The sequence below is a fragment of the Bidens hawaiensis genome, unplaced genomic scaffold (assembly GCF_021521415.1).
Source record: "Bidens hawaiensis isolate Kalapana, Puna unplaced genomic scaffold, B.hawaiensis_p1.1 tig00012466_1, whole genome shotgun sequence".
NCBI classification, from domain to species: domain Eukaryota; kingdom Viridiplantae; phylum Streptophyta; class Magnoliopsida; order Asterales; family Asteraceae; genus Bidens; species Bidens hawaiensis.
The window spans coordinates 350833-373948 of NW_027492016.1; the positions used below are offsets into that span (position 1 = coordinate 350833).

The 23116-nt window shown below is 36.2% G+C and overlaps 2 protein-coding genes and 2 pseudogenes across 3 annotated transcripts; 2 read left to right on the forward strand and 2 right to left on the reverse strand.

Annotated features, from left to right (window-relative positions):
* Positions 1-2798: 2798 nt before the first annotated feature.
* Positions 2799-3370, forward strand: LOC143541028 (uncharacterized). The gene is made up of 2 exons (XM_077033947.1): positions 2799-2986; positions 3103-3370. Exons 1-2 carry the CDS (start codon positions 2805-2807, stop codon positions 3284-3286), a joined length of 366 nt encoding a protein of 121 aa, XP_076890062.1. The 5' UTR covers positions 2799-2804; the 3' UTR covers positions 3287-3370.
* A 6937-nt stretch (positions 3371-10307) lies between these two features.
* On the forward strand, positions 10308-13403 carry LOC143541010 (GTP-binding protein BRASSINAZOLE INSENSITIVE PALE GREEN 2, chloroplastic pseudogene; annotated as a pseudogene). Its single transcript, XR_013136683.1, has 3 exons — positions 10308-11750; positions 12729-12896; positions 12993-13403. The product of XR_013136683.1 is annotated as a GTP-binding protein BRASSINAZOLE INSENSITIVE PALE GREEN 2, chloroplastic pseudogene (transcript).
* A 164-nt stretch (positions 13404-13567) lies between these two features.
* On the reverse strand, positions 13568-15639 carry LOC143541011 (uncharacterized; annotated as a pseudogene).
* A 3106-nt stretch (positions 15640-18745) lies between these two features.
* LOC143541030 (protein EARLY RESPONSIVE TO DEHYDRATION 15-like) lies at positions 18746-19453 on the reverse strand. Its single transcript, XM_077033948.1, has 2 exons — positions 18971-19453; positions 18746-18900 (listed from the first exon to the last, which is right to left on the reverse strand). The coding sequence occupies exons 1-2, from the start codon at positions 19320-19322 to the stop codon at positions 18746-18748; spliced, it is 507 nt and encodes a 168-aa protein (XP_076890063.1). The 5' UTR covers positions 19323-19453.
* Between the last annotated feature and the right edge of the window lie 3663 nt (positions 19454-23116).

Genomic DNA, 23116 nt, shown 5'->3' on the forward strand with positions numbered 1-23116 from the left:
AAAGCTTGTATTGTTATGTTTTTGTGTTTCGAACAGTCAAAGTAAGAGAAAGGTTTTTGGGTCACCTTGATACTTATGATACTTATGGGGCATATTCTAGGGGTGATTGAACCCAAACATGACACACATATATATAATATATTTATTCTTGTTAAAGACATCAGCCATAAACTGGTAACATTTGAAATCGTGCAACTTGAGCATAACCTCTGTAACCCACTTATCTAAACGAGTCAAATGGCTTGACGAGTTACATTTAATGGGCTATATGGATTGGCGGGTTGGGTCAGATATGTTTAATTATACGTCAACATGAATACAAGTAGTTTAAGTAAAGTGGTTAACATGTCAACCCAAACATGACTTGTTTATTAAATAAGTTATATGTCTCACGATCACACTAATGTCCCATGTACATGAGACAACAAAATGATATGCTTAATTTACCCACAATAGTCTCGTAAAAGATGGAGGTATCAAGCTCGTTAAAGATTATAATGTATATTCAAATATGGGATATCAATAAGCCAGATTGGTTCAAGGATTGGCTATAGGGAATGAGACAGGTTTAGATAATCCCAACCCTATACTCGGTTACAAAACCCTGTCCCAAACCCGTCAGGTTTCCATCGGGTATCGGGTAAACCCACGGGTTTACCCGTCCCAAAACTAGTCGGATATCTATCCAGTTTTGGCGAAATATAAATAATTGAATACACAAAATATACAGAACCAAAATTGCCAGGTTTATATTTTGATTCTCATGTATTTATATTATTTCATTAAGCTATTGCCCAGACCATAGTTCACTCTATACATAATTCTCAATTCACTTTTTTCTTTTCTCCACATGACCCTTCTCAACGTCCAGGCTCTGTCATTTTAATATATGTTTATAATTCATTTTTAATATAGCTTCATATATATAAAAATAAAAGAAGATTATGTCGGGTTACACTCGGGCATATAATTAGGTAAGCAGGGTATGTTATCGGGTAATCAGGTATATAACAAATCCTGTGCCCGTCCCAAACTCGCGGAAAATTTCAAAACTAATCCCAAACCCGTCCCATACCCTAATAGGGACGGCTATTGCCTACCCCAAATATTTCAGGTTTCGGGTTTCATTGTCATACCTGACTAGGTTCAAGGATTAGTTAGGATATGTTCGTTTTAGGAAAAATGCAAATATACAATATCGGCTTTCAAAGTACAAATTTGGTTCTCGCGATTAACTTAATTGAATCTCATTATGAAATAAAACTCCTCATATAACATCAGGGGGTGTGTTTGTATGCTAAACATCTAATAAGACTTAAGTGGGTGTGTTAATGGAGCTATTACCCATTCAGCTAAAGACTATCGCTTGAATATACCCCGCCTTCCACGCACACAGCAGTTGTTAATCAATCAGCAACGCTCTCCCTTTTCTTCACCTCCGAGTCACCGTTGGACTCCGCCGCCGTCTCTCACTCGCTGCTTCTGTTGCCTGTCTTCAGGTTCTCATCTTATCTTAAGCTTGATCGTCATGTAATCGGCTTTTGTTTCCAATTGCTTTGAATTTAATCGATCGAAAAGATATGGTTCGTTTTGCTAGGGTTCCAATTGTTTTGAATTGGTTAAATCGGGATGTATTAAATATGTTTGGTAGAGTGTTTGCTTTGGGGTGTATAAATAATTTTCTTTTCTTCATTTTGTTTGGTAGTTGTATATTTTTTTTTTACTATTCCTTTTGGATTACGAAACTTGCAGAATTACAATATGCATAAATATTTATAATCCAATTTTTTTATATAATAATACTTGGACAATTACATCAGTAGCCTATGTTTCGAAGCCCTTTATTGCTTTTGTACTATTCACATTCTCCTAACAACCGACTCCTAGAAAAGGCGCATTGGTTAAGCTGTATTTGACTATGCAGCAGCAGCTTATCATTTTTGGGTGCATACAACAAAAGACAATTGTTTGGTGAAAATTTGAACATACAGTATATCTCACACATATGCTAACCTATTATAAACAATATACAATAACCATCACCGAAAAGAATGGAACAAAAACACTTAACTTACGAAGTTTAACATTTCCATATAAAAGAACACCACCACTATGGAATGGTCTTATATGGCCTAAGTGAAGTAATTTTGTTTCGTTTTTTTCGGTGATAGTTATTGTATATGGTTTATAACAGGTGACCATATGCGTAAAGTATATTGTATGTTGCTTAAATCTTCACTAAACAATTATCTTTTGTTGTATGCATCTAAAGATAATAACCTGCCAATTCAAATATAGGACAACTGATACGCCTTTTCTAGGTTCAGTTGAGACTGTAAATGATACAAACAAAAAAACCCGCTTAGATTTTACAAGACTAGGTAACTACGTATGTAATTCTACGAAATATGCACACTCTTACTTTTTTTTGCATTCAACTCTTCTATTACCAAAGGCATTAATTAATTTATTTTTTTGGTAAACTGGGATTAAAATTAAAGATGCAAGAAGATGAGATCTGAATGATGCATATAGGTTCTGGTTGGGGTTACTCTTGAATAAAAGAAAGAAATATATCAACCTCTTAGTATGTAATATGTATCATTTGGAAGAGTTGCAACGTTTTGACCACATGAAACTTTATTTTAACAATCCAATGGGATAATTTGATTATCATTTACATATTAGTTATGACCTTAAATACAATTACATAGCGAAGTTGATATAACATGTATGCCTTCATAATTCTCCTTGTGTGTGGTCAAATTGTTTTGTTTTTTTTGCAATTTTGCAGTGTAAGAGTTATGGCATCAAAGTTGAATATGTTACGTTCAAAGACAGCTGAAGCTTCTAAACTTTTATCCAAAAATGGAAACACCTATTACCAGCAAATACTAGAACAGAACAATAAATACATTGCGGATCCACCAACTATAGGAAAATGCCAAGAGTTATCACATCAACTATTTTACACTCGCCTTGCCAGGTTTGTTACTTTCAACCTGTTTGACCCGTTTTCTTTTTAGTCAAATCTTATAGATTAACACGCTCGACTCTTTAGAGATTAATCGTAACCCAATTTATACTGTTTTCTTGAACTAGTATTCCTAGACGATATGATGCATTTTGGAAGGAGCTTGATTACGTGAAACAACTGATCAAAACGAAGGACATTAAAACTGAAGATATGGGGATTGCTGCGTTGTTTGGGCTCGAGTGTTTTGCTTGGTATTGTGCTGGAGAGATTGTAGGACGAGGATTTGCTATTACCGGTTACTATGTTTAACCTCTGATGTCAAGGCTAGCTCGACATGATTCAAGTTAATAAGGTAGTCTGCTTAGAAATGTAGTTTTTGTTGCTAAAAGAATTTAGCACACAAAACTCATGTGTCATGTGTCAGGATCGCTGCCAAATAATTTGAACTTTTTTACTTTACAAGTTATAATATTTGGTGTGAGTGTGCATCATATAGTTATCATATTGATATGTGACCTTTATATTTGCATGCGGACAATGTTAATCAACTAATCGCAACTCAATTGGCTATGTTTTTATCATGGTTTGATGACAAGGAAGTCCTTATTTAACCGTATTTAGCGAAATTCTTGACGATTGGATTCATAGGGGAAACATTCAGGGAGCACGTATACAGGCATAGACAAGTGGCAACTACTGATTGCCACATAATAGCATCAACGACAAGTTCATATCAACCTAGGCTTGTTGTATCGTGTTTGTATCAAGTTGTTTTGTTAATCCTTCAGGTGATCAACATGACTTTCTGGTCTAGGGCATTAGGCTTGCTCAATATAGATGCAAATATGCACTAGAATTTCCAAAGCTTAATATAGAGACATAATTATAGAAATTGTCTTTTATCTTTCACCTAAATTTTACTCGTTGTCGCTGATCTTCAAAATTGATCTTTTTTGTCCTTTATGTTTCAAAATCCTTCAGCGTTTGTTTTTTCGTCTAACCTAGTTAAAAATCCTTGTTAAGTCAGGTCATGTGCCTTACACATAAGGGCAAATTAGTAATTTTACCTATTAAATTAAAAAATTGTTTTAATAAATAAAGAAAAACAATAAAAAAACTAAAAATATATATTTAATTAATTCTTTCTCTCTCCTTCCTCCACCTTTGCTACCAAGCTCCGGCAGCCACCACCGCCACCGTCCCCACCTGCTACCACCACCAGTCCCCACCTATCACCACCACACCTTCACTGTTGTTCAGCATCACACCAACCGAACCCCCAGCCTCCAAATCCAAAATTGTACAATCACTGTCACAACCTGAAACCACCGGTGCTGCCACTCATGAAACCACCCATTGGGTGTTACCATTGTCGACGATTTCTTGAAACCACCCATTGAGGAGCAGAGGACTTGTTTATCCCAGGCGGCGGCAGGACGGAATTGGTCGATTGTTTAGTTTCAAGTTTGTATTCGTCTTGCTGCTTAGTGCCTCTATTTTCTTGGCTGCGGTTTTTTCGGTTGTGAATTTGCATCATAGGCAATATGGGTTTGATGCTAAAGCTTCAGTTAAGAACAGTGGTAAGGCTATTGTCACACCCCGCCAAGGCGGAAGCGCGGGCGCATGACGTCATGTATACCGTAAGCATATGATTATCGTCAACATAGTAGCATTAAGATACCAATAGTCTTAAAAAGAATTTATAAACCGTAACATGTTTTTAAATAAATTAGTTTAAGATAAAATTGGGATTCTTGTATATGGCCCCAAATATTAATAGGGTTATACAAGCGAAACCCCTCCAAAAGATATTCTAATTGTGCCTTGAGGTCCCGTCTTCATGATTCCTTAAGTGCTTGTTAAATCTCTGAAAAACATACGTTTTAAAATGTCAACACAATGGTTGGTGAGTTTACCGATTTTTAGACTCGATATGAAATCACGTTATTCATAAAGCATTGAATCACTTCACAAGCAAGTATACGATAATCTGTTGAAACAAATACGATGATCCTCCGTAGACTAGCTAATTCTATGAATTAATATGACGAACCCTGAGCCTATAACCAAACCACGACTTATATCCTTTTTTGCCCTGTTCAAATCTCACAGATGGAATATACGCACCCTGTTTCGATGCAATATCGGAGGTTAGAGCGACTAACCTAAAATAGGGGGAAAAGTCAACGACAATAGTACTATCCGTATATTCCTGTGGCTAACTCCGTTAGCTAATGGTTATAGTATGTAAGCAAGGGACTTATAGCACTACATAGTTCAACTCATGTTCGCATAAGGATTAATGTTTTGTTACTAATTATCGTATATAAAAGCAGTTGTGTATGTTTTCCACCCCGGATTTATAAAACAATAAAACGGTAAAACAGTAAAAGGGGTTAGTGAAACTCACCTGCCGAGTTTAGTTTTGTACAGGCTAATAATTTGATTAAGTCCAGTTCCCGTGACCTTCTAGTGTCCTAAACACGAAAGGTCATATAATTTTAGTTATCGACTAGCAAGTCTGTTTATGCTAGTCGCTTTCACCCAACTAGCCGTTTCGTTTATTATATTTGTGTCGGTTGCTTTCACCGACCGGAGTTTCGTTTATTACATTTGTGTCGGTTGCTTTCACCAACCAGACGTTTCGTTTAATCTTTGGACGACCCGTTGGTGATACGATCAAAATACCGTTTTTCTAAGTCGTGGAATATTATCTTGTAATAATCGTATGTCGTCTTAAAATCCTATTTTCGACCTAACACACTCGTTTAGACTAGAATGTACATATTTATAATTATATGTTTGATATGTAGAAAATAAACATTTAATACAAACCATAGTTTTATGAAGTATAATGTGGTTATATTTTCGATTATTTGTTTCTAAAATACCCTTTTTGTATGTTTAAGATTCTAATTATTTATATATTTTCAAATACGTATTTTCATTTTACTAAGTATTTATATCTATTTGTCCAATAATTGCATTTCTTCCAAAATTTATTCTTTTAAACATGTTTTTAAATCTTTAACCAACTTTATATATTTGTCCGGCATATATACGTAATTGTTTTAAAAAAAACAAACTATCCACGTCTGTTTAACTAATCAAAGATCCGTATATAATTTTTAACACAAGTATGTTTTCATCATATCGTGAGTCTTTTAAGTGTTTTTTTTTAGCAAGCTTTTCATGATAACGCACATCCATTAAACTTGTTTTTCTTTCCATTATTTAATCTAAACTTTTGGGTGAATAACACATGAACTTGTTATGAAACTAAAGTGAAACATAAGGTTAAAAGAGTTTTTAGCTCACTTAGTAATATGGATTATGTTTAGAGAATAAGAAGACTGAGAGCTTGTGCTTGTTCCACTCTGTGATGCTCGGTTCAAAATTTAACGCTCCTTACTTTAGCTTGGGAACCGGAACCGGGTTGGTGCACGTTCATTTTACGGGAAGAAGCCGAAGCGTGTATCACGCCGGTTTCAGGTCTAACACGGTCTGTAGAGATGTCTCGTGTCAGTTTCGAAGCCATAATCGGGTGGCGCGCTGGTGGTGAGCGGTGTTTGGTGGTGGTTCCGGGAGATGCTTCAAGAGAGAGAGGCGGTGAGATAGAGAGAGAACCGAGGGTGTGCATATGTAACCAAAAGAGAGATTAAAAGAGAGAGTGTTGCAGGTTCTTTGTGTGTGTTGGGTTCTTGGACTTTCGTTTTTTTTTTTTTTTTTTATATCTATGAAAGAGTATGGGTAGGTTTGTAGCATGATTAAACATATATGGTATGGGAGTTGTAGTGAAGAGAAATATATAGAAGGTTGAATAATGACTAGGGATGGGGTGTGATGCATGATGATGGTTTCTTATCATGGAAAGTTGGTAACGTGATGTGGTGATGGTTGTAAGATTTACATAATTAGATTATACTATACAATCCTTGTGTGATCATATAAACCTTAAATTGTCAACAACCAACACAAAAACAAGTGGTAAATGGTGGGAAACCTAGACTAATAAAACATAATTGTGTTTACTTAAAACTCAATTTTTCTAGTTAGTTTAAATATATGTTTGGCTCATTTGAAAATATCAACAAAGTTAGTATTGTTTAGTTTATTCAGCGTGCGATCCGTAAATCCCCATAATTACTTAACGTCTGTGGTATGAAACAATGGATTTCCTCAACTCGTGATTAATAAATGACGGCGCTTTTAAAAAAATTTAGTTTAACGTAAGTATACTTAATTAAACCTTAAAGTTGTATGGACGTTGACCAAATTTGATGGGTGTCATAGCTGTGCACTATGGGCGCGGAAGAAGGGGGAGAGAAGGGTGCGGTGGGCTCCAAACACCATAGAGGGGCGCGGAGGGGGGGGGGGGGGGGGAAGGGTGTAGGGGACGATGGGCGCGGTGGGGGGATGAGGTGGGGGACCCACCACCAACAGTCTACTAACCGTTTAAAAAAAATTAAAATTAACATTTCTATATAAATTCAAACATTTTTCACAATTTTACTCAAACAACTTTTATATTCACACCAAATTTAACAATCTTCACAACATTCATCTTAACACCAAATCGTGAATCCTAACTCGAAACCGAACCTGAACACGAGCTCAAGCTCAACACCAAACCCAAACCCGAACCCGAATCAAAACCCGTGGGATCCGAGTTGTATGTGGTGGGTTTGTTCGCTCGCAAATAACGTCGACCTTAGCAACCCGTTCTATGCAAACCAACAACGACAGGCGATTCCTCCAACCATGCCAGCGTTTACCCCCGATATGTTCTTTCGGGCGCCAATGCCGTATACGTCCTCGCAAGTACCACAAACCCAAATACCCGAAACGTAAGTCCGGCGTCCAAAAATAAGTCATAAAAAAAGGAACCTGGGTGACGTTCGAACAACCGAAAAGGGCGAACGACAAATGTGGGAAGCGGACGAGGTAATGGCGTTAGCCTTAGCGTGGATCGACTCTTCCGATGACTCGATTCAAGGTATATTATAAAAATATTTATATGTTTTCCATGTTATATTTTTTTGTTTACTAATATTAAGCTTTTATATGTATCGAAGGTGATGGCAAACATTCACTGGAGTTTTGGGTACAAATACGCACCAAGTTCTTCGCTTTAATGGGTCGAGGAGAGTATCGCGGGAATGACTCCGTCTACAACAAATGGAAGTCATTACGCACACAAATAACCGACTTCATAGCCGTTCACACCTGCGTTGTGAACAACAAAAAAAGCGGCATGGGCGATGCCGATGTGTTGGAGGCATTTTTATAATAAAGATTTTAGCATGTTGGATGTTTGGAGACAATGCATAAGCTCACCAAAGTGGCATACGGTCCTGACATCATCACCACCGCGACCGTCCAAACGGTCAAAGACAACGTCTACTTCGGCCGATCAATCGCCGTCACAGCCCATGTCCGATGGTCGTTGTCAAATTAATCTAAACGAGTTGGATCCAGAATTAATTTTTGACGAACCGGATGAGTTGCCACGGCCGGTAGGAAGAGATAAAGCCAATGCGGCGGCTAGAGGTGGAGGATCTTCGTCCAGAACCACGTCCTCTAAGAGTTCCGACACGAGCTCGCATCTTGAAAACTTGGAGCGGAGGCTAGCCGAGATTGCCAACATTAAAAAACAAAAACAGGAGGGCCTCATGAAGGTGCACGAAGAAAGAAAGGCGATGCTTGCGAAATACGAAGCGATGCACCAAGAGTGAACGAAACAAAAGGAACTCGAGCTCATCACAAAAGATCTATCACATCTAGATCCTTGTCGCGGGCGGTGATGGAAAAAAGAAGAGCAAAAATATTGGCCAAATATGCAAACGAGGACGAGGACGACGAACATTAGTTATAGTTTTATTTTTAAGGTTTTTTTTGTAGGGTTTTTATTTTTATTGGTTTTTTTATTTGTATGTTTTTTATTTTTATTTGTATTGGTTTTTTTGTTTTATAAAAAAAAGAAAAAAGGTTGGGCTTCGAATCCCCCTCACCATAGAGGGGCATTATGCCCTAGGACTTCGACGCCCCCAGTGCCCACGTGGCGCTGACGTGGCACTATGGAGGGGCTTCGAAGCCCCCCACCATAGCACGCAACCTAAGTGGGTTTCATTCATTTTGTTAATTTCAGGATATAATTTGGGGTTTTAGGGTTTGTTTTCATTTATGATTTTTAATTGCATTGGTGTAATTTTTGGGAGATTGGATCTGGGTTTCATAAAATTAAATAAAAAATTATAATAGTTGCTGGAATTGGTAGATGGAAATTGAAGATAGTCATAGTTGTGCTTTATAATAACATTTTAATTTTCGATTTGTGGTTTTCTTTGTCAGAGAATACGGCGGTGGCGGCGGCGGCTGCCGGAGCTTGGTGGTGGCCGTCGGAAAGCTTGTCTTTGGAGGAAGAAGAAGAAGAAGAAGAAGAAGAAGAAGAAGAAGAGAGAGAGAGAGCATAATTATATATTAAAATTTTAATTTAATAGATAAAATTACAAATTTGCCCTCATGTGCAAGGCACATGACCTGACTTAACGAGAAAATCTAACCGGGTTAGGCGAAAATGACAAACGCTGTTGGATTTTGAAACGTAAATGACAAAAAAGATCAATTTTGAAGATCAGGAACAACGAGTGAAATTTGTGTGAAAGATAAAAGACAATTTCTATAATTCTGTCTAATATATATGCAAGATGTTTTTGGTTGTATTAAAATGGGTGTTATGTTTGTCTAGACCTACCTTAAGATGTGCTTGATGTTTAGGTGTTTTATCTACTTATGATTGTATTGTTAAGTTAAGTATTTTTAAAATATATTTTGATTGATTATAATAAAAGTTTGTTTTAAGATGTATTTTGGTTGGTTATAATGAAAGTTTGGTCATTTAGTACAATTATTATGCGTTCTGACTAAACAGATATATTTCATTTAGCACAAAAAAGTTCAAAGAGGTAAAATAGTCATTCTGCACAGTTATTCAGAGGTCCAACCAAACAACACTTACGGGCTAAGAGCCTCTTAATTATTTAGACCTCTTAATAGTTTAGCACCTGTCAAATAGCCCATAAATAAGAACATTGGTGTTGCAAAGCTCACATTGTGTCATGTGACAGACACATTATTGGTCCACGGCATTTTGCTTTTTGTTTTGTTTTCTTTTAGTTCCGTTGCTGTAACGTACGTAACGGAAACCGATTAGTTCCGGTATCTTTTCGTAACGCGGTTTTACAAGGCGAGGTAGACTTGCTACTAGTAGAGTACCAGTGGGCTTGTATGCTCCCACAGTCACAGGGTTGAGCGGAACTCCCTCAAAAAAATGTCAGCTTTCTTCTTATCTACTACTTCTTCTTCTTCTTCACCTCTTGTTCCCTCTGCAACTCCAACTCTGATTCTAAACCTACACACTGCTTCACAATCACAATCAATTCGTCTTCTCAATTCCACTGGTTCCATTTTTAATCCAACAACACACAGACATCATCCATACGTTACATTATTATCAGTAAACGCCAGCTCATCCACAACACAACCAACCCATGCTAAAACCTCAAGAAAAAGAAACATAAAACCCCTTCTAAGCGAGGGTAGAGACGAAGACGATACGTTAGGCCTTGTTTGCCCTGGATGTGGTGTCTTTATGCAGGATGATAACCCTACCCTACCTGGGTATTATCAGAAGAAGAAGATAGAAGATGTGCTTGAAGAAGAGCTATTAATTTTAGACGAAATCGAAGGCGAATTAGAAGACACAGATGAAGGAGAAAGTGAATTGGATAATAATAATAATAATAATAATGAAATTGACAATCTTTCAGGTGATGATGAATTTGATGATGAGTTCGATTGGGATTCAGATTTTGAAGACGATGATTTGAAGGAATTAGACGGGTTTACCGCCCTGGGTGTCGGGTACGGTAATATTACTGAACAAGTACTCGAAAAGGCCAAGAAAGTTAGGGTTTCAAAATCCGAAAGGAAAAAATTGGTTAGAGAATCTAAATTATTGGAGAAACAAGAGGTGACAGTTTGTGCAAGGTGTCATTCTTTGAGAAATTATGGTCAGGTCAAGAACCAAACCGCCGACAACTTGATACCCGATTTCGATTTTGACAAGTTAATTAGCACCCGGTTGATGAAGCCGACTGGGAATGCGGACTCCACGGTTGTGGTAATGGTTGTGGATTGTGTGGATTTTGATGGCTCGTTTCCGAAACGAGCTGCTAAATCTTTATTTGAGGCGTTGGAAGGTCGTGATGGTTTGCCAAGAACCAAGAAGCTGCCTAAACTGGTTCTTGTGGCTACGAAAGTGGATCTTTTACCTTCGCAAGTATCGCCCACTAGACTCGACCGATGGGTTCGACACCGGGCTAGGGCTAACGGTGCACCGAAGCTAAATGGGGTGTATTTGGTTAGCTCGCGTAAGGATTTAGGTGTTAGGAATTTGTTAACTTTTGTTAAGGAGTCGGCGGGACCACGAGGGCATGTGTGGGTGATTGGGGCACAGAATGCGGGTAAGTCGACGTTGATTAATGCCTTTGCGAAGAAAGGTGGGGTGAAGGCTACTAAGCTTACTGAGGCTGCAGTTCCTGGGACGACGCTTGGTATTTTGAGAATTGGAGGTGTGCTGTCGGCTAAGGCCAAAATGTATGATACGCCGGGGTTGTTGCATCCGTATTTGATGTCCATGAGGTTGAATAGAGAGGAGCAAAAGATGGTTGAAATACGAAAGGAGTTGCGCCCTCGAACTTATTGAATTAAGGCAAGCACTTGTTTGTTTTTGTTGCTATTGGTTTATATTCTTTAGCTTTATGCTTTTATTGATGGTTGATATAGCAATATAAGATGCTGACTAAACATATATAGTATTCTTTTGAGGTGGCAAACTCAAAACGAGCGGGTCTGTCTTATGCTTGTAAACGAACCAAATGTTCAATGACCTTTTCGTGAGCTGTGCAGTAGGAAGTTTGATTATGTTCTTTATTTAATAAATGAACGAATACAAACAACACTGTTTGATGATTTTGTTAAGTGAACAAACATAAACATGTATCTTGTTCATTCATTTATGTTCGTGAACACTCGTTATGCTCTTTCATTTAAATTTGTTTATATTCGATAATTTACGTTTGTTTATATACTTATTTGAATTTTTAGGTCCTTCAACAGATTGATGTTCATATTTCCTTTTATTTGGTTTTCACTCTGTTATGTTCATTTATCTAAGTTCACTTATATTCGTTTGTTTATGCTCCCAAACCGTTTACTAAACATGACCAGTAGTAATTCTATAGTATAGGGTTGAATCTATTGTATTCAATAGGGTTAGTTTGTCAAGTTGAAAGTAGTTTGTTTGAAGTTATAACTGTATTAATAACAAATGTAATAACTGGAATGAGTTAGCTTTGTTCTGATTGGAGTTAATCCACCTTCTTCTCCGCATATTCTTCTTTCTCAAAATCTATAGCTAACACCATTCATTTATACTATTAATGAAGAAACATAAATGAACACGAGTACATTCATTTTCTTGATGAGCGAACGAACAAGAAAACCCCATTCGTTTAATCGTGTGTGTTCGATCGTTTGTTTGGTTAAAGAGTTGGGTATCAGTCGAAATGGGTTAAAACAGGCTGCTTTTTTGTTCTTATTTTAGTTTTGCTAATAATAAATATCATAAATTTGATAACAAAGGCAATATCATAATAACTATAATAATTAGAATTTATATATATCTCAGCAAGGGCAGGCGATTCATGTTGGTGGTCTAGTGAGACTCGATCTAAATCAGGCATCTGTGCAAACAATATATGTCACGGTTTGGGCCTCCCCAAATGTTTCTTTGCATCTTGGTAAGATTGAAAACGCAGACGAAATTTGGAATAAGCATGCTGGTGTTAGATTACAGGTATGCAGTCTGCTTACTTTCAAGCTTTTCTTAAATAAGCATTTTTTATGCATTTATGAAGATGTTTGCTTTTTTTATTTTTGGTTTTTGTTTCAGCCACCAATCGGTGTAGATCGTGTGCCTGAATTAGAGAACTGGGAGTCAAGAGAAGTCAAAGTGTCTGGAATAAGCTGGGACGTGAATAGTGTAGACTTATCGGTTGCAGGTCTTGGTTGGTTTTCTTTGGGTTTAAAAGGTGAAGCAACTTTGACATTGTGGACGTTTGATGGCATTGAGATAACGACTCGAGAACCCTTGGTACTTGATCGTGCACAGTTTCTTGAAAGACCTGGCTTTTTGCTCCCAAAGGCCATATCAGAAGCCATTGCTAATGAAAGTAAAACTAAGTCCCAAAATGAAGACGCGCTAGTCTAGTATTTAGTCTTTAGTTTGTGCTCAACATACTTGTTATTCTGGCTAACACCTAAGGCAATGCCTTGCCATTTTCTTAATGACAAGTATGTGAGCTTTCTAGTTTCTACTGTGTTTATATACGCATGCATAGCTTTGTTTGTACTTCAAATTATTTAATTAATATAGTTTTATACATCTTAACTTCGGATGAAATTTTTAAAGACATACAACCAAGGTATATACTAAATACTGTTATAATAGGTATACAAACAGCAGCATCACTCCTGCACATGCTGCTCAGAATCGAACTCCTGCTGCTCATATATCTGCAAGTAAGTCTCAGAAAGTGAAACCGTATGCGGAAGTGTTTCTGCAACATCGAGATCCGCAATCATATACCTGACACACAAACATATCCATATTAATTGGAGATTTAAAAAATCAAAATCAAAATTAAAAATTGAAATGGAAGAAGGCTTAATTACCAGAGCTGTTGAGACTTGTGCTGAACAAATACCCTGTGTGCTCCTTCACCTGGTTTACCATCATGCACAACGTTTGCAATCAAATCGTATGTGGCACACACTCTTTCATCATCTCAACAAATGAGTACAACATGATGATCAATCATACAATAAATAGTAACAGTAATAATAATAATAAACAAGTCTATCTATTTATCTCACCAAGGGTTGGATTTTTCTCCACCGTGAAGCGACGCATGTGCAAAATAAGATACTGCGGAAGTCTTGTTACACGGTATCTCATCTTGGCTACATGATCAGGACGCACTACTTCAGTTAGGGTCTCCCCATCAAACTTCTTCAGTATGCCCAAAAGTCAAAACCTACAATAACAAAACAACACCATTAAAGCCAATTCATAACTCATCATTTACAGGGACATATTACTTTTAAGAGTCTTCGATAAGTAGACAAAATCACATATATACGAGAGGCAGTCTGTTTTAGTGCTGACCAAAAAGAAAAAAAAATTCAAAGCACAAACCTGCGGAATTATTGGAGGTGGTGGCAAGTCTAGTCCAAGCATCAAAAATGGCATTCTACTTGTCTCGGCGCCGTCTTTCGCAACCTCCAATTCTCCCTAGAGAAAATAGATTGGAATTCAAATTATAAACTGGTTCATGATCAAATATACAATTTAAGAACCTAGGCCGCAAATAATTAAAGTGGTATATACCTGAAAACACTTATGGATAATGTTGCTGCTGTTTCTTGTCCTTTTAAGGTCATTATGCAGCTTATTGAGAAGCCATGACGTGAATTCGACAGGATCAGACCGAAACGGTTTTTTACTAGCTTTCTTCACTGCTTGCAAGAATTCACGAGGAGAGACCTACAACCCAAACAATCAAGTAACTAATTATTAGGTGCATGCACATATATTAGATTATTCATACTACTTGTTATGATCAAATTGATTACCTTTCGTTTAAAGTTCCTCGAATGCCATATCTCCCTTGTGAGCTCACCGAAACGTTGAACAAGTAGAGATTTACAGTCCTTGTAATTTTCAGGAACGAGAAAAAAGTTTCTCAAAGGCTTCATTCGCATTAAAGACTGAATGGTCACATTAATAAAACCAGTGTTCTGAATGTTATTAAGCCCCACCTGACAAATTAAAGAAAATATCACAATCGATCAGTATATATTCTAGAAGGGATTAATAACATAAACTAATGCTAGCAATAATTAACGAAATAATTACCATTCCAGGAAGATAATATGAACCATCAAGCGCCGTCGACCACTGTCTACTTGTATCAAGTTGCACAATTTGGTCTTTGTTGAACTTGGGGTTATGGAAGCATCAAATATCTTCGAGTGAAGCATCATAAATCTCGTAATTATCGGGTAGGCAATAAACCTTTTCAGTCTGAAGATTGATATAGACATGATGCAATGCTTCAAGGCTATGATTATATGCGTGACAGTTATGCCCCCTCCCTTGAAAGTACTTGCCGCAAACCATGCACGCGTACACGTTAAAATTTGACAGAGACTGAGAACACTTTTTTTCAAAGCCAAAGTCCAAGACCTGCAAAACACAACTAAATAATCAATTCAAAATCCTCTACACGACAATATAATAATAATAATAATAATAATAATAATAATAATAATAATAATAATTTAATAATAGAAAAATGAATTATTATTATTACCTGTCGATTAATTGTATAAAGGAATGGGCAGTCACGACGGATTTCGGTTGTTCTATTACGCGCAAATACATGATCGTCATTGTCGTATGCTTGAACTGATTTATGCTTCTTCAACAGTTGGTCTTCATAGTATGCGGTGGTGTTTTGGCGCTTCGTTTTCATCATCGTACGAAAAGACAGACGTTCGTACGTTACTTTGTAACAAAGCAAAGGTTTCGATCGGTTCAAACTTAAGGTTAATTACTTTGTGACAAAGCTTTCACCTACTAGTAGTGTTTTTATAAGGAAAATACTTCAAATAATAACCGACTTATTAATCAATTTATTTAAAAACTATAACTATTTTATTATAGGCTCTCCTTATTTTTGCAACTTATTTCTTTTGAACCGGGCCCAAAATCCATCAACAACCAATCTAAGTAGTTGCAATTATATGCAGGAGAGTTAAGATTTTTGTTTTTTTAATTTACAATTTAAACTCTTATATTACCAAACTAGGATAGAGCCCGTATGATACAGGGATGGTTAAAAAATATAACAAAAAGGTTAAATTTAATAATATGCATAATAACATACCTTATGGATTAATAACATATAAATAATGATAAACAAAGTTTTACAATTCATAAATCCCTTTAAATACAACATTGGATATTGACTCTTGTGATAAGGAGAAATGTTAAGATCATTATATTTAAACATATTCAAAGGTTAACTTATAACATACTAATACTAATATGATATTTAATGAGCTTGTATACATATTCATTCATCTATACGAGATTACTTGCTTACGTGTTAGTATTAACATGTCAGGCCCAAGCCGAGCTCGAGTTTTAGAAATAGACAATGGCGGATTCATAAAATTTAGCCAGTGGATGCCAAAAAATGTTAACCTAGAATGGGTCTGGTCAAACTCAAACAAGTCAACCCAAGATGAATCGGGTCAAACCAAAATGGGACGGGTAACAAAATTACATTAAATAAACTATGTATAGAAACTTAAGTAACAATTTTTATTAAACATAATAAACAAAAAAACATATTACAATTTACCTTTGCGTGGTTTTATCTTTTGAAAACGGTCAATTATAGCCTCATTCATAACACCTGCTAGTGTTTTTTTATCCATCATTTAAATTGAACAGTGTAGAATTATTAATCACTAAAAAATAATACTCTGAATAAATTCATATTTTGGTCTAATTGTTATAAGAGTCATCTTAAGCTCTAAATTAGGTAGAATGTTTTATAACCTAGAACCCAAATCATCGTTCCTCAAATGACAACAAAAATCCCATGTCTTTTGAATTTCAAGAAACACATAAACAATCAAATCAAAATGAAACCAACATAAATCAAAATAAAAAATGTAAACAAATGATGAGCATATCCCGTATTTCAAAATAAAACAAGAAACCGAAATCACAAAAAAAAAAATAAATCTAAACAGCATTTACCTGATCAGATGTGAAAACCTGTTCATCTCTTCCCGTATAAATTGCAGATTCTAAATTTTCAATTTATGATGTGGTCAGACAATTAAGCAGTGCGAGCTTAATTGTTATTTTTCAAAACAAAATAAAATTTAGGCTTGGAAAGTTTGAGCTCAAAAGGTTGGGTTCGGGACACAGAAAATAATAAGGATAGAGCACATGGGTCATTGTGCTTAATATATTAGAATTTTATAACATAAATTAGAGTTTGAGTGGGTGTCTATGCTTCCCCTGGTCCAACACGAGATCCGCTCCTGGAAATAGAGATCGAAACGAGCCAATTTGAACTTGCATAAGTCAAACGAGCCAAGCTCGAGCCTGGTCAAGTTCGGGCTCAGCTCATTTGCACCCGTTATATATATATCCAACACAAACACATATGTATTGGTGTTTGAACCCCATGGTTGTGAGTTGTGACTAAACCTAACTTATAACCACCAGCCTAGACTCACGACCCAAGGATAAATCGGCTCAATTCAATGCTGGTAACTTAAAACCCAACTACATTAGTTCATCAATGGTTAACCGGTCTATTTATCTCCATTAGTGAACTTGTCCCAACTTGTCTAACCACTAGTTATCAGCCCAATTGGTTTACATAAAGTATTGGTTTTAGTATTAACATATTAAGAGAATAATAAGAGCCTAAGAGGCAGAGGTGTACAAAAAAACCGGTTCGGAACAGGTTAACTGGAAACCAAACCGAACCGGTTCTCAAACCAAACCAAACCGCCGGTTCGTGTAGCGGTTTGAGCATTTCGTAGTCAAAATCGGTTTAAAACTGACCAGAACCGGTGTGGATCAGTTTGGCTACTTCTATGCTTAAACAGGTTTCTAGACCGAACCGGTTCGACCCAAACCTGTTTAGAATATGCAAAATCAAGCTGGTTCGATTTTAAAACTGATTCGGTATGTAAAAAAACCGGTTTTGTACGCCTCTACTAAGAGGTGCACGATTCAATAATACACATTGATAACCATAGGCCCATTACACCTTGTGAGCATAGATTTGGTATGGGTTTGGTTAAGATTTGGTTTTTCGGTCTTAACATTTGGTCTTGGTCTTGATAATTTTGGGATAATGATTTGGATTAATAAATGAATGATTATAAGTTACTTAAAATTGGTTTCTCTTGATTTTCTAGTTCGGCTTGATTCGGTCTTCGGTTTTTGGCAGATTGCAAAACCAAAATCGCACCGAAAAATCTATTTTTAAAAGAACTTAAAACCATACAATCTATCTAGGTTTTGATGGTCTTTTATAGGCTTCTATTATTTCAGTTCATGCGTACTTGATAATTTCATATAGTTTCACGTCTTTTGTTCTTTTGATTTGTAATAATGTTACAGTGCTGCTAGGGGGTGTGCATCGTGTCGGAAGTAAAACGAAACATAAAATTAAAAGACAAATGAAACTGAAAGGAACCATTCTAGACTTCTAGTACCGGGTTCTGGGTTTGAACTAAGAACTGGTTTTAAAAAAGTGTAGAACTATGAATGATTGCTACTGGTGGTCCTTTGGTTTATTCTATCAAATATGAGTTTTGCCCACTCCTGCATATGCATTTCACTATATGTTATATTAACTGTAGGTTCTAAATCAGCAGATATGATCACGGCTGGATGGCACAACCATAAAAAGTAAAGACCTTGCTTTATAGTCTATACACAAACTCACAACATATAACCAAAGTTACTACAATCTTTTTTCCTTTTTGTCACTACATACATAACCCAAAGCTAAAAGCAAGGCCGTACAAACTAGTTGCATACGCTCAACGCGGTTGCTGAATGAGCTGTGAGCGCACCCTTGGGCTAAACGACCTAACTGCCCTTTCTGGATACCTAGCCATGTGCATCTCCCTTTGTGACCCGGGTGTCGATGTTGACAAGCTCAAACTGCTCAGCATTTCAGCCTCTGTTTCCAACCCTATAAAAACAGCCATAATAACATTACTATACTCTTCTTTTAAGTGTATCTGTAGCCATTTGCAAATTACCATTAGAAGGCATATGCCTGACTGTTCCCGGCCCAATTTGTGCTCCCATCCCAATAGAGTTCATGAATTGCACATAGTCTGCATCAAAAGCTGACAGATCATAATCAGGAGTGTCGATAGAATCAGGTAGCATCACAATAATGTCGGTGTCATCTGCTGTGTTTCCAATAAAACCATCCGCCCCCTGCTGCTCCTGCTGCTGCTGGCTGAGCCAGTAGTCATGAAACCAAGTTGAAGTTGTTACCAGCTGCCACCATTCTGGGGAGTAATCCTCGACTTGGCGGACTGCAGCAGGGATAAACAACGGGGCATTCGGGTTCAGAGTAGACCTTCCTTGTGAAACCAGTGACATTCTTACCTTCCTACAAGGATTTCAGTTACCTGCCAGTGAAAAAAGTAGTTGGTAAAATAACAACCATAACAGTTATATAAGCTTGCAACCACCTAGTAGATCATCTGTCATCGGTATAATAAGAACAATGCGATCGCATTCACTTGTTCAATATTCTTATAATTAGGCCTGTAAACGAACAGAGCGAACACGGACAAGGATATGTTTGTGTTCGTTTTCGTTCATTAAACTTTAAACGAACATGAACACTTACTCACACAAATATTCGGTGTTCAAAAAACGAACATTCCCGTGTTCGTTAATGCTCGTTTATTTAAAATCTAACCAACAAAGATAAACAAACATAATTGAACATACTTAGATGAACACAAACAAACATTAATGAACACACTTAAATTAACACAAATAAACATAAAAACATAAACAAATATAAATGAACAAACATAAACGAACTTATACGAACGAACGAAACATGTGTCCATTTCGTTCGTTTAGTTAAACGAACACAAACTTTGTGTTCATGTTCGCTCGTTTATTAAATAAACGAGCATAAACAAACTTCCTGTTGACAGGTTCACAAACTGGCCTATCTAATATAATTTTAATTTGATAATTATAATCGTCAAATCACGCGTTTAAAGCTAAAGAAAACATGTGTATAATTAATAATGTTAAACTATATAGGAGACCAAAGTTGGGTAAATTTCTATGTCAATCAATCAATTCATTTTATTTCCGATCCTAAATTGATTCATCGATCAATCAAACAGTTTGGAATTGAATAAGAATAATAAGAAGTTGATGATCGAAGTCTGATTATCCTCCAATTCAGTGAGTCAACGAAGTCAATGACAAATATATCACAAATTGGAATGGATTAAACGGATGGATGATGAGACTCAAAATCAAATGATACAAGGCAGCAATTATTATACCTTTGAGAGATGAACCTGCAAGCAAATGGCTAGGCCAGGGTCCGAAATTAGTTTAATAGAATGGTGGTGATATTTATTTTATAGGGGAGGTGTTACTGTTGGGAGATAAGTTGGAACCGAGTGGGGTGAGGTGGTGGTCAAGCGGTGAGGATGTAATGTGATTGGTTATTTTTAGACAAATGGACTGGACAGATGGCCTATCTTAAATGTCAGCTGGCACTCGCTTGTGGGACCGGACCATATGAATGTATGTGGTCTTTCTCTTCATCCGCGTTAACCACATGCCTTTTTCTAACTTTTATTTATTTTAAAAAAATACAAGCTATAATGTTTTATAGAATTTTTTTTTGGTGGAAAAATCATTTATTATTGAAGAGGTAGGGTACTAAACCCACCTAAGCGTCAAGGCGTCACTTTAGGCGCTGGGTTACATTCGGACAAGCGCCAAACATTCCCTGACACTTCAGGAAATGCAGTGTCAAAGATCTTCATAGGTATGGTACAAAAAAGGAGGTATCATAATGAAAGTGACGCCCAGCCAATAAGGGCATGACAACACATAGATAATAGTACTACATAGTACAAACATCACAATTAGTCAACTGATTTACCCATCAACCTTCCAAGCGCATGTGGAAACTCCCTAATTGGTGAAATTCCTTACATGGCAGACGACCTATATCACTCACATCTCAACGGTATAGGGATCCGAAATTTAGAGCGAGACCACTCCTTAGTGCTCCGTGATAGTCAATATTTATTAACTCAATCCCTTATATTGATTCTCACGCTGGAGGGTGGTTACGAAAAGACCCCCTTTCTCCTTCTTGTAACGAGCTCACAATGTTCTGTTTTGTAGGTGCCTATACTCAGTTTGACTGGATTAGGTTTAACCCCTCGTGGGAAATACTAGACCTCAACCTAAGGACTAAGCGATTAGACCAAGGGTTGAACTGGTGTTTCTTCAACCATTTTGGTGTTCCTTGAAAACTATTTAGTAAAATAGTGTTTTTCATATTTATCTTTTATTTTATTAAAACAAAAAGGTACCAGACTTTTGTAAAACTTTTTTGAATAGGAGAGATATTATAAAGAAAAGGCCGCTGGTAAGAAACTAGGCATCGACACAATCCAAATCTTCAACAAGCCATCGACACAATCCAAATCTTCTCTCGCAGATTGAATCAGGCCATCGACACAATCGGTAAACCCTAGAGTTGATTGACCTTCTGCTAACACCATTAAAGGATTGATTGAATCGATTTCCCGCCGTCGCCAAACATGTATGTGCTCATCTTATAATGATCCACTGAATTAAACTCAGCCAATTTTGAGGATTTTATAGTTTTAAAATGAGAATTTTTTTATCCATAATCAACCTCAGCCAATGATTGATCGTTTGTTTGGTTGTGATTTCATAGTTTTATAATTAATTTTTTTGGTGATAATATTATAAGAAATCAGTAAGGTGTCTGGTTTTCCTTATAGAATTGTCGAATTATCACATAAGTAAATTTATGAGATTTATATGAATGGTGATAAAGTTCGCTCTAATATCTTTTGAATGGTGATAATTTATGACCTCTATTGAAATTTCATTTGTTACACTGGTTAGTCAAAATTATAGTAATAGTTCTTACACGTTGGTTGTTTTTATGATCAACTATCAAGCTTAAAAAGTTAAGAATTCTTATGTTTCATATTTGACGTTGGTTGATAAAAAAGAAAAATTTACAATGAGTTGGTAAAAGATAAAAATTAAGGGGTGATTGATAAAAAAAATATAAAAAAGAAGATATTGATCGTGTAAGAATATAATACAAAAAATTAGATAATAGATTAACTAAATATAAATTTTAAATAGAGTTAAATATATTGATTTAAAAATAAAAGGTGAATACAAAATAAAGGAAAAACACTATTTTTGTCACACCTTAACCTACAAAGGAACATGCCGAGGCGCGACATGATTTGTATCACAGCTCAAAAGAAACTAAATGGATAACTCGTGTTAATATCTAAATTATTTTATTTCATATAACGATCAATTACACAAAAGCTTGACATAGTTCTCAAAGAAAAATAACATTATAATCAAAAACTTAAAAATAAATTTGTTCTTTATTCATCATGGCAACCTAAGGTATAATCTAGATTTTAGCACTTGCTTCATCCCAAAAAGCTACATGCGTCATGCGTGAAAATATATTGTTTGTCAACATAAAGTTGAGCAAGTAATCACGGTTTTTGTATATACATAATTGAAAATGACAATATCTTGCGATAAACATGAATCACTACAACTATCATAACAAGAATATAAAAAGAAGTACATTTCCCTCGTCCCAACGGGTCGAGTTACTCCAGTGGCGTATGATCATATTAAATGAGGATGAGGATGAGATACTAACAACCATAACTAAAAAATAAACATACAGTCACATTCGCACATATCAACTAGTCGAGCATTTGCATATCTATGCATACAGTGGAATTGTAGTGAAAAATCATATTCTATTTAATTTGTGAATGCACAACGCCCCCAAAAATGTAAAAGCGTTTAAAACGGGAGATGTGACTTGTGATTACTCACCTTAACGAGTGGATTAACGAACATGAGATGACGATAAAAACTAAGATAAAAGTGGCCGAGCTCCTCGGGGTACGTCAACAAAAGTCCCTAGCTGATAATGATAAAATTAATTATGAACGGAAATAATGACATTCGGATATAAATCATATGTATATATGTGTTATTTAATGTATTTTAATAGTTTATATATAGCGAGCACAATTACTTTGAGTTCTTTTATGATCACGGGTGTTCGGACCTTAAACGTACTAATTCAGAGCCATCCA